Consider the following 16,757-nt stretch of genomic DNA (forward strand, 5'->3'; position numbering starts at 1 on the left):
GATTTTACATGCAGGAGCAGACACAAACTATGACATCATTCATCCATTAGATGGCACTACAGACTAATAATGTTCACCAACAGTACCACGTCATTTCATTACATCTGTACTTTATTAACGACACGGATTTTCTATTTATCACATTTATGCAATAAAAGAGGGAGAAATACACGTGTAAATAAGTTTGTCTTTATTACATATTCTCCAAAATCACTACACCTACTTTTTAATGTTTGATGATATGCATAAACCAGGAATCAAGACTGCAAAAGTAGTTTGATTAAACAGGTAAACTAATGACATTGTCATGACACTGTCATGCCAAACAAGCAATCTGGTACTGAATCTGATACTCCTAACAGCAAAACTTATTTTAGTTATTTTATATATAAAAAGAAGCAGCTATGACTGATATCTCATATATTATTTGTTATAAAGCACTGGTTTCCCCTTTGTCAAGTGTTTTTTTTTTTACATAGGTTACATTTATCAGCTGCACTGCTGGACTCTGTTGTGTCATTTAGTCTTTCATTCAATGATATTTTGATCTCCGAACAAGCTAATATGTGAAATTTGCTGGTCAGCATCTGTGGGGGTGAAAAAATAAAGAATTTAATGATGATGTCCTCATACATCTGTGAATAACAATTTCAGTTACAATACAAATGGCATAAAATCAGTGCTAATAAACAAGAATTACCTTTGCAGGGTCCCTTTTGAAATATGATATCATCAATGGCAATATCACTTCTTATTGAAGGCCCACGTGTGGCTTCAAAAATGATCTAAATGAAGAGAGAAAAGACTTAAATTAGTTTAAAATGTTCTGTTATAGACAGAAAAAACACTAATGCATTGTGGGTGTTTAAGTGTTAGAGTTTACTTACTTGGTGTTGATGGTCATGCTGGTAACTCACTGATGCTCTGAACCAGGAGATGCCCTGTTCTCCATTGCGGACCCAAAGCAATCTGTCTTTTTCCTCCAGGTCTGAGCGTAGCAGAATGCTAAGTTGGCCTGTGCCAGAGCCGTACATGTGGTAAAAGAACAGCAGGCACTGGGGTCCTCTAGAACCACGAAGCAGACTGGAGGCAAGGCGGGCTCTATGACCCGGCAGCATCAGGGACGCCTCAATGTGCAAATAGTGACCTTAGATAAGAAAAAGAGGTTGGGCTGTAACTCAGACAGGCACACTGGAATATATACAGTAGCTTAAGCAAACATTAAAACTGATGATTAGATCCATCAGTAGAATGAGCCAACATGTACACATTTAAAACAATAAAAAAATATTATGACATGACATTTTCCCCTTACACCGCATGTAGTTGATCAGCCAAGACATGCTGAGTGTCTGATGTTTGCCTCTTTATTATTTCTGAGGTTAATGTTTTCATACAGGTAATGGAAGCTTATACCCCAACATTGTGCAAAATGCAACCATAGATCATCACAGATTTGCTGCAGCCCATGTTGACTTGTTAAATGATCTCAAAAAAAGTTGTTATGTGGTTTCCTGTTACCTATAAAATGGACAGAGCTACAAACAAACTTCAGACTTCAAAACGGCATCTACTGTTTATACGTATGAGGTGGGCTTTTGTCCATTTTTATTCAAGGGTGTGATGATGTAGACATGTTTGTGCAATGCTAATTGGTAGCTAATCTATGTCTGGTTCTTATATATATATAAAATGTATACACATATATATTAGTCATTGCTCCTCCTGAAACTCTAAACAGTTGAGCAATCTTTGTGACTGAAATTCCATTTTAAAGTCACTTAGATCTTTTCCTCTTACCATCTTGATCCAAACTTGAGGACAACTGGACCAGCTTAACATTCCACACAGCATGACAGGATGATGAGTGTAATACACCTGTACTCGTTATGTTTCTTCATTCCCTCAGGTTTTAATGAATCACCCATCTATATTATATGAACATTACAAGACAATGGGATTGAATAAAGGAAAGAGAGGCAACGCACCAGCTCCAGTTGTGTGATCTCCTTTAGGTCCTGTGTAAGACGTTGGGGTCGGCCCTTTGATCAGAACCCAGTCTGCTTCATCGCCCTGTTTGTCCTGAGTGTACCCACTCAACCCAGTCTCAAAGTCGCAGTAAGAAGGAACACGTAGAGGTCCTGTAATGTACAAGATCAGGGAAGTAGCTGTAATGCTACATGTATTTTGTGTGTTGTGCAACAGATGACTGATCTAAAGTTTTCTTTTTAATGCTTACTTTACCTAACGGCAGCTCACAATCCCCAAGACTGACACTAATGTCGTCAAGACCAACAGAGCTGCAAGTCCAAAAGCTCTTGCATGTACTGATGAACACCAGCTTTCATGAAAGAGAGATGACGTCACATTGTCAAATGAGCATCTCACAAGAAAAGTTATAGAACAGCCTATAATTTATCAGTTGGTGTCACGCCTTCACTGATTACATGTTACACTGATAAATGCATTGACTGATTCTAGTTTAATCACATGCAATGTTTGCATAATAGTGAAATATTCTCCTGGTATGCAGCACAGAATTTTATCAGGTCATTCTTTTCCAGTTCCTATGTTCTAAAACCTATGAAAACACAGAGAAACACATGACGCCCTGTCATACTGACAGATGTTACAGGGTCAAGCCAGGCACAAAAGAAAATTAAGTGATAACAGAAATACGACCATCGACCAGTCTGTTTCTAATCAAGGGCATTCTGAGCCATCTGAGCTCAGTTCAGGCTGCTCTTTGATAAGTTTGGTATTAGATCATAAAGGAAAGAAACGGGGAAATGAATCATTGTTGTCCTGTGACTTGAATATCTAGAGGGCATCATATTGGTTCATTCAGATACAGTATAAAACAGCATGAGTCACTTTTACTGAAATTTAAACTAGAGTCTTAAACAGCATTCTCACTGCTTTTGAGTAGACATCATCAACATAACCAATCTGAACATTCAAAAATGTGGCAAGTATCAAATTAAAAAGTGTAAAAATACTTAAAATTGTTTATACTCTTCAACCTTTACCTGGATAGCTTTTTGACTCTGGATAGTGAGTTCAACTTGTATCCAAACATCGCTGGTTTGTCCAGTCTGGGTCCATATTTTGTCTTGTTTAGCACTAGCTGTGTCATACAGATAGACAGCCAATGCTTGATTAGTTTTGCTGAAACCCCTAAGAGAGTAGAAGAACCTCAGGCAGTACTTCTGGTTTCCTGGCAGCGGTGGCCCATAAAGCTGGCTGACATAGCCTGACTGCAATGTGAAGTGTGAATTCGCCAACAAGAATGACCCTGTTTGGACAGAGAAAACTAGTATTAGCCAATCTCAAATTTTATATTCCTGTTCTCCTGAGCATTAAGCAAATTCCATTTTTGCTGGTTCTGGACTTTATTTAAGTTATTGTGTGTAGTTCAGAACGATTTATTTCTTGTCGTCTTTAATGTTTATTTCAGCAGACTACTTAGGCTTTTTTTATATATTGTTTTTGTCAGTGATAGAAGGCAGATTGGAGTAAACAACGCACAGCACCACATAACACGTGTCCCTTTACGTTACCACTATTCAAGCCAGATGTGTTTTAACTGAAGAGGTTCTACAATATAGCCTGTGTGGAATTTGACTCGATTGGTACAAGTACCTATGTAATTCTCCAAATTCCCACAGATAGCCCAGATGTGCCACATTCAGTCACAATAACAACACAGCTCATGGATTATGTGCCATATAGCAGATCTTGTTAGTCCATTTTTGTTAGTCCATTAGTTCTATAGGTCCTACTCCTATACTTCACCATACTCAGACTGTACAAACCACATATTATAGATTTATACTGGATTAAAAGTCACTCCCCAGGTATTACAGTCAAAATGTAAAAACTACAAACACAGCAGATGTATACTGGATTAAAGTCACAGTTATTACAGCAGAGTGTACCAACTACATGCCCTGCAGATTCATACTGGAGTAAGATCGTGGCACAATTATTACTGTCAGACTGTAAAAACTACACATGTACAGATTCATACTGGATTAAAATCTCATATCTTGTTGGTCATCACTTAAATTACAGTACCCCCTAGGTAAAATCCATCTAGGTAAAATCCAGCTCCAACTGAGCTTTCAACAGTATCAATGTTCATTACAAACCAACCATGGTCCCTGCAGAATACCTCTATGTGTTTGTTATGCAAGTCAAGCATTATACCTACACTCACTGAGGTCTTTATGAGGAATACCTCCTTGGATCTACACGTATTGTCCATTTTATCAGCCCCACGTACCATATAGTAGCAGTTTGTAGTTCTCAATTACAGATTGTAGTCCATCTGTTTTTCTGAGTATTTTTCACCCTGTTCTTCAATGATCAGGACTTACACAGAACCACCACAGTGCAGGTATTATTTGGATGGTGACTGCAGTGACACTGACGTGGTGAGGGAATGTTACCTGCTGGAGTTTTTAAACACTGTGTCCACTCACTGTCCACTCTATTAGACACTCCTACCTTGTTGGGCCATCATGTAGATTTAAAGTCAGAGACAGCAGCTCATCTGTTGCTGCACAGTTTGTGTTAATCATCATTTAGTCCTTCACCAGTGGTCATAGGACACTGCCCACAGGACACTGTTGGCTGGATATTTTTGGTTGGTGCACTACTCTCAGTCCAGCAGTAACACTGAGGTGTCTGATTCACCCGTATCAGCAAAAGACACACTAACACCCCACCATCATGTCAGTGTCATTGCAGTGCTGAGAATGATCCACCAATAATACCTTCTGTGTGGTGATACTGTGGGGATCCTGATCTTTGAAGAACATGGTGAAAGGGGTTAACAATGTATGTTGAAAAACAGATGGACTACAGTCTGAACTGTAAAACAATATGGTAAAATGGACATTGAGTGTAGATATAAGGAAGTGTCCTAATAAAGTGCTCAGTGGGTGTACATTAAAAGTGTAAATGCACTTATGATCAGCATCCAATCCACATTGACAGAGCGACATCATTCCACCTGTTCCTGTGGTATGGTCTCCTATTCTGTAGATGTTGGGCTGAACTGACACTCTCTTCCACATCTCTCTGTTTTCTGAGTTCTGAGTGTACTGACAGATGCCCAGCTCAAAGTCACAGTTTGCCACCTTTGGATCGAATGTGGGTTCTGCAAAACAAAAAAGACTTTTAAAAAGAGTTTTAGAACCTCAACACTCTGATTTAACTTTGGCTTCCAGAATTACAGCACCTGTTTCTGCACTGCAGAACTCAGGAGAAAAGGAAATATTATCCAGAAGTACACGGCCCCCTTTCAGGCTGTTGAATGATGCTTCAAACACCACCTAGAAACAGTTCACACACACACACACAGCATAAAAACATATAAGCCATAAAAAAATCACAGCTTGCAGATATCCTCACAGATGGATATCGTGTGTTTGAACCCTGCACTACTGCAGACAGAGAAATGCCTATTTTAAATGCACATTCTGCCCATTCTGTTTTCTCTCGGCTCAGAATTTTTTATTAACTCCGTTTTTACTTTATCCTTTTCTGCTTTATTGCTTTTCTTTTGTTTCTGCCTCATTCTTGTCCTGTTGTCGTTCCTTTCACGCACCCCCGTCCTGCTCATTCCTTTTATAAGTTACACCAGAACCTCTTCTTTTCCTTAGTTTCTTAGTTTGTTTAAAGTGAAAACTTCACCCAAAACACCACAATGAGTCTTAATGAGTGGGAGCTAAAAGGGGTCTGTTTGTATTAAACAAATAGTGAAAGCTTTGGACCCACAACTGATGTTACTGAAGGCCGCAGTAATTTAATAAGTGCTGATATTATGCTAATAAAAAATATAACCATTCCCTTTGTACAGTCAAAATTGTATACACTAGAAAAACTTTGCCCTTCATTATAAACATTACAAGCAATCTTTAACCAATTAACTACACTCATACAGTCATGCAGAAAGCATATGAGCACTAACTCTCAAATAACTTGTGTTGGTTTTCTTAGTGAAAATAACACTATCATCTACAGAGAACACACTCCTGCACATTTTAATGTGCAATTGTTTGCTGTTTATTTGCTGGATTTAATGCATTAAAAATACATATATAACATAAATGTGGACTGTGTGAAAGTTTATAATTTGTTTTATTTTTATCCAATGTATTAAACTCAGGAAATAAATAGAAATTATGCATTAAAATATTTAACTGTGCTCTCTGTAGAGGATGAAATATTAAAATATTTTCACTTTGGAAAATCAACAAAGCATATTTTCAAACTTTTTCATTTGAGAAGGGTACCAGACTGTAAATGTTTCCATTCAGTTGATTGGGCAGACCCTCTCCTACAGTACAAAGCACACCAAGTTTAATATACTGAGCTGGATAATGGTATCCTGAGATGTGCTTGCAAAGTAGTAATATTACTACCCTTGCTAGTAATCAGTTTTCTGCCCAGACGGCCTCTGTGATACTACTGTGGTTCTCCATGTTTAGTAGGTTGGAAAACGTTTGCATAGGACTGTATGTCAATGACACCTGTTCTGATTGGCTGTTTTGTGTTGTGACTCATTCAGAGCTGAATCACTGTTTATACCTTTAGAATGCATGAGTGGGGCTAACTTGCTGTGTGTCTTTCTCTACTGGCCCAGTAACGCTAATTTCATTTTTTACAAAATGTACCTAGGGCAGCTTTATCTTACCTCCATGGGATAAGGGGCTCTCAGTGCCACTTGTACAGGAATCCACACCTGAGTCTCTGCCCTCCAGTCCACGTGGTTGCTCTCAGGCAGATCTGCTTTCCACAGCTCCTGGTACTGTCCAGCCCGGTCCCTGCTGTAGACCGAGAACAGATGACCCTCCACATGGTCCTGCTGGTACTGAAAGCTCAAACAGCCCGACATGGGTACCGTCGTCATGGGAGTCACCAGCTTGGCCACATCCTGCAAAGTCTTTGCATGGACTGAATCCACATACATGTATTGGCCTGGGGACAATACAGGATTATGTTTAGCACTGCCATTGCTAGCAACATGTAATGTTTTCTTGTTGCTCTGCATGAATACACTTAGCACAAGAGAGCTCACTCACAGAGTTGCTGCTGAAACATACTCTATAATTAGTTGAGCTCATTTTTGTGTAGTTATAAGATGGTACACTGTATTGTGAAGCGACCTACAGAAAAGGAGCTTTGACTGCATTGTCAGACAGGAAGTTTATTCGGTGATAATGGTCATTTTAGAAGTTTTAAGAGTACGCTCTAACACACCTGGCCTGTCACTGTAAGTAGCCTCATTTGGAACTCCTCTCCCCACGTACCAGTTCACATTGCTGTTCCACTGGTTAGTGTAGCCACACAGATGAGACTCCTCAAAGTCACACTCTTGGAAAAACACAAAACCAGAACATTCATTTTTCAGCATTGTGAAAAGCAGAAAAACGTAACACTTTATCTGGATAATCCACTGTATATGTGTTGTAGACACTCAGTCTATCTTTAACTAACATTCAAAGAAATATCTATTAAATTCAACCGAACTTGAAGTTGTGTGTGAACAGTGCTATTAAATGTAACCCGAATCCTAACCTTAATGTTGTTGATAATGAATTGAGCACCACCAGAAAGTTTGTTAATAAGTTGAAGTATTGGTTAAGTATCTGTAGATCATCTATAAAGGACCAACCAAATAAAGTGTGACCAACACACGCACACACACACACACACACACACACACACACACACACACACACATGCACACACACACACACACACACACATATATATATATAGTTTTTAGTGCTTCCACTCTTTAACTTTTCCACTCCATCTTCCATAGCACTGAGTTGTCTTCAACTGTCTTCCATAGCACTGAGTTGTCTTTTCACACTTTTCACAGGGCCTTTTGATAAATACACATCCTTTCAGACTCATAGTGTTGAATTGTCTTCTCACAGTGGAAGAAAGAACAGACACCTGTGGATTTTTCAGATCTGAAGAAAGAATGAAGCTTGATTTTCTCCTCTCTCTCAAAGATAAAGGGTACAGTTTTGGTGATTTACCAATTCCTGCATGATTGTTAACAGTCCAAGCTCTAGTTTTTCATTTATTTTCGTTTGACTTTCCCCTTTCTTATACAAGATGATAATATTGAATATAACTTTTACCTAATAGCAATTTTGACTGCTAAACAAATTAAAGGCAAAGTTATATAGTTGCCGTAGATGTTTAAAAAAGTCTTTTCATTTATCAAACGAAGCTGTACCACCAGAGGCACTTAAACAGCAACAGCCCACCTCACAACCACGAAAACGGCTGGAATGTGGGTTTGCCATGGTCTCCATTAGAAAACAGAGCTAGTCCAGGGGAGTGTGTGGTGAAGTTTCACTTATAACGATAGCAGAACCCTTTAGGTGCTATACAAAGCCATTTTTAAAAGTTGAGATGATGTGCAAAGAACCAACTTTGCATTCAAATAAATTTTTAAGTGTTCACAGTTCTCTGTATTACCATTGCATTTACCAAAGGCCCAAAGACCCACATTTTTATGTTTGTGGTGCTCCTATTTTGGAATAACAAATTGAGTGTAACCAGGAAGTGTATTATGCAGCTTTTCCGACGGACACCTCCAAAGTAATGGACAATTGACAGCTGTAGTAGTCAAAATCAGAGACCACCCTTCATTTACTTAATATCCAAGCAAAACAGCCATTAAATACAAGTTATACATTTTTCTGGAATTCAAAATATTATTTAAAGATAAAGAAAAAATGTAATCCTATCAATTGCCTGAAAGACCTGGTAGACCCCAAAACACTCCCCATCAGATAAACAGCACTTAAAGCTTTCACTTAAAGCTTTCAAAGCTTCCAGCCTGATTAAGAAGGCACATCAGCGCCTCTACTTCCTCAGACGGTTGAGGCATGCTGGACTCGGGAGCTCAGTCCTCACCTGATTTTACAGATGTGTGGTGGAGAGCGTTCTGTGCTCCAGCATCACCGTGTTGCACGGAAGCTGCTCTGCGGCAGAAAGGAAAGCTCTGCAGAGGGTGGTGAAGACTGCACAGAGGACTGTTGGAGTCAGCCTTTCCACCACCATGGACATTTACACCTCCAGATGCAGGAAAAGGGCCACTGGCATCATGAAGGACCCACTCACCCAGCACACACACTTTTTGTCCTGCTCCCCTCAGGTAGGAGGTTGTGGAGCATTAAGAGTAAAACAACCAGACCGAGAAACAGCTTCTTCCCTGAAGCCGTAAGACTCTTAAATTCCAATTAGACATCACTGCAATGGCACTTCATGTCCGCTTATTTATCTCTCCTGCTGTACTGAGTCAGTGCCTGTACTATATCACCCCTACACACGTCACTTTATACATGTCACTTTATACATTACCAGTATTAAGATATACACTTTCTACTTTGTACTCATGCTGCTGTGTTTCATGCTGCTATTATTTGCACCTTACTATTTATTGTTTATTGTTACTTTTGGGAATTAACTGGGACCTTGAGTACATTATTTCGTTCCACCTCAAGTACCACGTGTGATGTGAATGACAATAAAGCCATAACGTGTCTTATGTTGTCTTGTATTTGAGAGAGAGGAGAAAATCAAGCTCCACTTTTACTTTGGATTGGAAAAAATCCACAGGTGTTTCTGTCCATCCTCCCACTTTGAGAAGACAACTCAGCGCAATGAGCCTGAAAGGATGTGTAGCTGTCAAGAAGCTTTTACTGAGAAAAGGAAACAGACAGAGAAGAAGAACATCAAACAAAGAAGCTGCTGGTGTTCTAAGAACAATGGACTGACCACCCCAGAGTCCCGACTTCAACATCACTGAGAGTGTTTGGGATTACTCGAATCATGAGAAGCAGAAAATGCAAGCAACTTCTAAGTCTGAACTTTGGAGGTGTGGAAAAACATCCCTGCAGATTTCTTTGAAAAACTGACGGCAGGTCTCCCAAAACAGATGGAAGCTGTAATAAAGGCAAAGAGTGGAGACACTAAATACTGTAAAGGATAATATTGTATTTAGTTGTTGAGGCTTCTGTTATTTTCTGCTAAGCATGTTTTTTTTTACACTGAATATCAATGTTAATGTCCATTTTGGCTGGAAATTGAGCTTTGCCCTTCACAGTGCTGTACTTAATGATGACAGGTAAGAAAATATGGCATGCAGTATGTTGTATGAATTGTATGTTGGCCACTAACCTATGCAGTATTTTTCTGAAATAGCAACCTCAAAAATGGACACGCTGCTGCCTTCAGAAGATCCAGGTCTGCCCTCAATGACAATCTATAAAGTAGAGACATTTCAATCTATGTAACAGCTTCTAAACAAAATTTCAGCAGTTAGTAGACACAGTACCACTTCACTAGCATCTCTCACCTTGTACGGTTCAGTGGAATTCTGGAGGTCTATACTTGCGATGTTCCAGCTTTCAGAGGGACTGTGAGCTGACCACAGCATGTGGTCAAAGCTCTCTCCCTCTGATCGTCTCAGAAGTTGCAATGAAGCACTGCCTGTCAGCTGATAGACCAGTTGGAGGCAGCTCCAATCCTGCTGCGCCACTTCAGGACCCACCAGCACCGCCTTCTCTTTCTTCTGCTCTTCCTGGGGGCTCTCATCCACTGTGATGAAGTGCCCTTAGGACAGCAAGAACAATATTTATATAAATATATTATACATATTAGATATAATATAAGCAAGGCTATCTTACATTACCTGAAGCAGGATTCCAGAGAATTTTCTAAACTTTTGCATAACTAAATGTTTAACATTCTTAAATTCATTCAGAGCAGTTTGCAGTAAAATACATTGCTTTAGATGAAACGTACCAAGTTAGAATTGTGCATAGATGTGGTGATTGGAACCAGATGCCTTTCAGGGTCCGAAAGTTAGTGAGTGCCTATAAAAGCTACTTCACAGAAATTGTTACATTACATTTGTTTTAATTAAACTACATGATGGTTGAGACATTGTTTTATGATACTTTTGAGAAAAGCTTTTGGCCTTATTTTTTATTCATGGTGGAGAGGTATATTCAGCATGTAGTTTCCAAAGAAAAATTCTTTTCTCGGATTTAGCACTATTTTACCATCATTATTACATAAAGAAGTTTATATAATTGCCATATAAACTACCAGCAATCATATAAAATACAGCTATATTCGTACTGTGGACATCACAACCCCTGGTTCCCATCACCACCACTGTAAAGAAATCCACTGTAAGTATCTTTGCGATGCACCACTTCACACCAAACCACTCTGGTTGATTTTATTTACATCTCAATCATAGAATTATGCAGATAGTTAGAAAAAATTGAGAAATAGCCCTTTAATGTGGTTCACTGTGGTTTAGAGCAACTGTGAAAATGGCATGCAGGCAGAAGAGGCATGCAGACTGGTAAATGCTAATATATGCTCATAAGCTTTCATTAGCCTAATAGCTTCAGTGCAAAAGTAATAAACGGAAAAATCAGACACCAAACGTGTCTTAGCTGATCAAGTCCACTTGGGGAAAGGGGGAGGGGGACTGTATGAATTGACTTTTTATTTCGCTTTACTGCTGTCCAAAAATGTTATGATGACAGAAGAAGAAGATATGTGACTTAATATCTGTAGTGAGACACTGCACACAGCCACAACTGGATCTGAACCCTGGAATGCTGAATGGCTAGGCCAGAACTAATATTTCACTCTCACTTTCTGATCCACTACGATCTAAATCATGCTGCAGCTTCATTGGCCCCAACCCCCCCTCACTGTATTTATTCAATCCTAAAAAACAACAGATCTAGGCAACAATAGACAAACACACTGGATGCCACATTTGGGTAAGAATTAGCTTGGAAATCAATCTTGAACGCAACAATGTGCTTTTCGCACGCTCCAGATGGTTGAAAACACATCCGACAGATGATAGTCATTACAGACAGTTTCTGTCTTTCCTGACCAAAACAAACCAAAACAACAATCTACTTGTAATAATTGATCCTGACATCTTATCACATCGTACATTTATGCATTTTATCATGTTAAAGAAAAGAAGAGTTCTGTAATATGAAGACTATATTGTGAAGCATTTGATAAATCAGGCCTCAATAGTCCATTAAGCTTTATTATTTATTATTTCTGACCCCCTAAATCAATGATTTGGTCAAAAATCTGATGTACACAAGTTTCCTCTTACTACAGCCCCTTGCTAAACTAGAGCATGATTTTTGTCCACAGGTTTGCTTTTTTTGCACTGTAGCTATGAGGCTAATGTATTTAACCAGCATAAAGAAAGCTAGTATTACACAAACTGCATACCTAAATCATGACACATTTACCTCAAACCTGATCTAGTTATGAAGTAATCTCATATAAGCTTGCTTATGTGGTGTATAACAAAATATGATATACTGTTATCTATACACACAAAAGTACAATGAATAGCTAAAACAGTGAGAGCAGCCATCCTGAAGCCTGGATTTTGTCCAGTATGACATATTTTCTTTAAGCTCTTCACATCCCTTCCTCTTGCATGACTACAAAACTTAGATTCGATTTTTTAGATTTAAAACAGATTCTGAACGGTAAATCAGTCTTAACAAAAGGATGATCCTGCAGTTTTATAGTAGATACTGAATAGTTTGAAAGTTAAAGGACCACTTTCTCTACATCTTTGCATAATTAAATGGTTATGTTGTAAACAAAGTAATTCAGAGCTGTTTGATGTGGAAAAGCCCAGTTGTAGAGAAACCTACAGAGTCAGAATTGTTCACTGCAGTGATGATAGGAACCAGATGCCTGAAGAGTTTAAAGTCTCTAAAAGCTACATCACAGAAAACTGCTACATAAAATGATTATAAACGTATGACTTGATTCCTGAGACATTGTTTTCTAATAGTTTTGAGATATAGTTTAGGCCTAAAACATAGTTTTTAAAAAAAATCCATTCATGGTGAAGAGGTACATGCAGGTACAAGACTAAACAGTCCCCAAAGGAAACTTCCATTCTCAGATTTACCACTATTTTACCATCAACATTACCTAGGAGCTAGGTAACAATAATCAACTATAATCATATTAAATAGCAATATGTGCATTGTAGACATCATGACCATAAGGTTCCTGTTACTCTGGTTACATTGTTACATCTCACTGATTGAATTTATGCATAAATTCTGAAAAAAAAAACAAGTTAGTGTGGTTTGCTGCTGGAGTTTTTAAACACTGTGTCCACTCACTGCCCACTATATGAGACACTCCTACTTTGTTGACCACCTTGTAGATGTAAAGCTGGAGACAGTAGGTCGTCTGTTGCTGCACAGTTTGTGTTGGTTATCCTCTAGTCCTTCATCTGTGGTTACAGGACACTGCCCACAGGACACTGTTGGCTGGACAGTTTTGACTGGTGGACTAATCTCAGTCCAGCAGTGACACTGAGGTGTTTAAAAAGTCTTGCAACACTGCTGTGTCTGATCCACTCAGACCAGCACAGCACACACTAACACGCCACCACCACGTCAGTATCACTGCAGTGCTGAGAATGATCCACCACCCAAATAACACCTGCTCTATGGTGGTCCTGTGGGGGTCCCAACTATTGAAGAACAGGGTAACAAAGTGTGCAGAGAAACAGAAAAACTACAGTCAAAAATGATAGAACTACAAAGTGCTCCTAGTAAGTGAAGCTGATAAAATGGACAATGAGTGAAGAAACAAGGTGGTGTTCCTAATAAAATGCTCAGTGAGTATAAAAGCTCATACAAACCTATACATGTATAGGTTGGGTTCACTAGTGGTTTGGATGGCAAATTAAATGGCTATATTTGCATGGTAGGCTTTTTAAGTTGGAATGTTTCTCCTTAGTTAGCCATTTCATCAAACCACTGTGAAGGTTTTTTTAATCATGCAGAACTTCTAAAAAACATTTGGTTGAATTCTCCTTTAATGAAGATTTAGTTACTACGCAGTAAGACAACTGAATACTAAGCCTGCAGTTTAAGTAGCGGAGAGGTTACCGGTGAAGCTGAATGTCCAGCTGAGTCCGGCTGGGTCAGCGGTGTAATCGCAGGTGTTGCCTTCAAAGCTGCAGGAGCCTGGCAGAGCGTCCACTTGGAAGGCCGCTGCAAAAGGAAAGAAAAAATAACCTCACTTGCACAACAGAGCAGGCACATTTTTCCACTCTGGCGTTAACTTTCTCTCACAAACATGCACACTGAAAACACAGCACACACTGCTCTGGTGCCACAAGAGTATTCTTACTTTTGGCAATAATAATGTTGAGGCACATTTAATCATATGGAAATGATGTACGCACTTAAAGTGGATTCAATGCACAGGGTTGTTTTTTTTTCAGTGCACATTTATTCAAAATCAAGCACATTTTTAGGTCTAGCACTTACCAAGCAGAACGAGGAGGAGGTAATTCATCATCTTTTCTGGAGTAAAACGCCAATAAACAGAACGTTCCATTCAGTTCTCCTCAGACGAGATGCATCTCTGACACACAGTGTGCCCACTGGACTTCAGAACTGGCCTGTATGTGTTCTGATATAACCACCGATTCTCAGATGGGAGCCTTCTGTCTGGAAGCTTTTGGATATGAGAGACAGAGAGAGAGAGACAGAGAGAGAGAGAGAGAGAGAGAGAGAGAGAGGAAGAGAAGGAGGGAGTGAATGATGGAGGGAGGAGGACTGATAATGTGTGCCAGATTCAGACCCGGCTTCTCTCCTTCAGCTTCAGGGGATGGACAGCTTATTATTATTATTTTTTTTTATGACCAGCTGTTTTATGACGAATTGTTTTTGTTTATCTTCAGACACGGTGACCTCACAGACAGGGGACACAGCTCTACACCTGAAACAGAAAACCTGACTCACACACAGTCCTGGTCAAATGGCACATTTTGTTGACTTTTTAAGTGAAATAAATTAACACGTCTTTAAAGTTTAGTCCAATGATAATAATGATAACAACAACAACAACAACAATAACAATAACAACAATAATAATATAATTAGCGTTTATTCATGTAGCTCAAGAGAGAAGACAAAGAGAGAAAGAAAAGAGTGAGGGAAAGTGGGAGGAGAGTGAGGAAGATGAAGAGGTGAAGTGACAAACCAAGCTAATAATAATAACAAGAATATTATTATTACTATTATTATTATTATTAGTAGTAGTAGTAGTAGTAGTAGTAGTAGTAGTAGCAGTAGCAGCAGTATAGTATAGTATAATAGTTATTCTATTAGGATATACACTGTATAGGTTTATTCATGTGAGCCTAAATTTGTGTCTTGCCTTTGAGCTCAAGGGAGATGACAGAGAGAGATGATGGGAGCAGAGAGAGAGAGAGAGAGAGAGAGAGAGAGAGAGAGAGAGAGAGAGAGAGAGAGAGAGCAGGAGAGAGAGAGTAAGTGGGAGAAGAGAAAGGGACTTGAGATCTCCAGGGAGAATTAACTATCCTAATGCTGATTGTTTACTGTCCACTCTCTTTCCTCATGATTCAAAAGGAGGACATATCAGTAGGCTAGACATGAGAGAAGTGTGGTAGTGCAGGTTAATTTGGAGTGGTTCTCACATTTGGAGCATGTGGAGCAGAAGTATTTCCTTTTTCAGAGGAAAGACATTTCAGTCAGAACTGAAAGAACTGGGGCTAAAACAAACTCAGTGATTTTCCATTTCCACTAACTCACAACATATTTGGGAAATAAAACTTGAAAGCTCAACAAAGTAGGTGCTGTGGCCTTTAACTTCACTTTAACACCACCGACTAGCAGACTAGCATTCTGACGTGCATATTAACTTCAGTCTTCTCATCCAGCATAAGTCACCAATTACAGAGAAAGCATTAAATCACACAGTGACAGTCTGGGACATGTTTAAAGGGCCCACATCCTACATTTGTCTTAGTATTTGTCTTACTCTTGATTTTGAGGTACATGTGACATTTGTATGGTTTTATTTCCACCAGCCATTTATATTTACATGATCTTACTGTCATAACAATTACTGAGGCGAAAGGACAATTAATGCTCGTCAAAGTTAGACTTTATAAATACATATAGGTTTATGTGATGTCACTCCCTATGACTTCAGTATGATTGGGCAGGGCCAACGTGCTGGAGGTTGTATTTGCTGATGTATGTAAATATGTTGTTTTTAATGACATCATGAAAACAATGAATTCAAAGTGGGCTGTGTTTGCAGGTTATCTGGATTGGGGAATAAACGGCTCTTGTGTTTCGCATATTTGGTTTTCTGTAATATGGGGCATTTGAAGGCACACACATACGTTCATCATCTGTATAGCTACCTTTCATCCCTTCCGTTCTTCCCTCTCCCTCCTCTGTTTTCTGTTTTTCTGAGGTTGCTATAAAAATGGTTAAAGTGGGAGAAACAGATGCAGAAGCTCAGAGGCTGAAGCACTGAGGTTCAATTCCAGCTGAAAACGAAACACTTTCCCACTTCCTGTAGCTCAGGAACAAACAGTTCCAGAGAAAGTCTCGTTGTTTTCTGTGCTCACACACTGATTCTGATTCTCAAACACACATCTAATTGAACTCATCGACTTGAATGAAACGATCAGGTGTTACAGAGAAAATAAAGCACAAAGCTGTGACCCAGCAGGGCTGAAACTGACCACTTCCCACTGGTCTAACCCATGCTTTAAGAGTGCGCAACTTTCATTTATGCACAGATACGGGATCTGCCCAGAGGAAGGAAAAAGGGAAAATGAGTAAGGGTTGATATTTGTTTAG

At 39.2% G+C, this 16,757-nt stretch overlaps 1 protein-coding gene across 1 annotated transcript; it reads right to left on the minus strand.

Moving 5' to 3' along the window:
• Positions 1-167: 167 nt before the first annotated feature.
• Positions 168-14,600, minus strand: mamdc2b (MAM domain containing 2b). The gene is made up of 14 exons (XM_017700203.2): positions 14,403-14,600; positions 14,019-14,123; positions 10,394-10,650; positions 10,216-10,300; positions 7,270-7,383; positions 6,704-6,987; positions 5,246-5,339; positions 5,018-5,164; positions 3,030-3,295; positions 2,245-2,341; positions 1,989-2,141; positions 888-1,147; positions 701-785; positions 168-587 (listed from the first exon to the last, which is right to left on the minus strand). The coding sequence occupies exons 1-14, from the start codon at positions 14,470-14,472 to the stop codon at positions 529-531; spliced, it is 2,076 nt and encodes a 691-aa protein (XP_017555692.1). The 5' UTR covers positions 14,473-14,600; the 3' UTR covers positions 168-528.
• Positions 14,601-16,757: the final 2,157 nt, after the last annotated feature.

The sequence above is a fragment of the Pygocentrus nattereri genome, chromosome 18 (genome assembly GCF_015220715.1).
Source record: "Pygocentrus nattereri isolate fPygNat1 chromosome 18, fPygNat1.pri, whole genome shotgun sequence".
Classification (NCBI taxonomy): domain Eukaryota; kingdom Metazoa; phylum Chordata; class Actinopteri; order Characiformes; family Serrasalmidae; genus Pygocentrus; species Pygocentrus nattereri.

Coding starts and splice junctions, on each gene's coding strand:
- mamdc2b (XM_017700203.2), bottom strand. CDS start 14,472: ATGGAACGTTCTGTTTATTGGCGTTTTACTCCAGAAAAGATGATGAAT. Junction 2,142..2,244: donor GGATTGTGAGCTGCCGTTAG/GTAAAGTAAGCA, acceptor TGTACATTACAG/GACCTCTACGTGTTCCTTCT. Junction 588..700: donor TCAAAAGGGACCCTGCAAAG/GTAATTCTTGTT, acceptor TCACCCCCACAG/ATGCTGACCAGCAAATTTCA.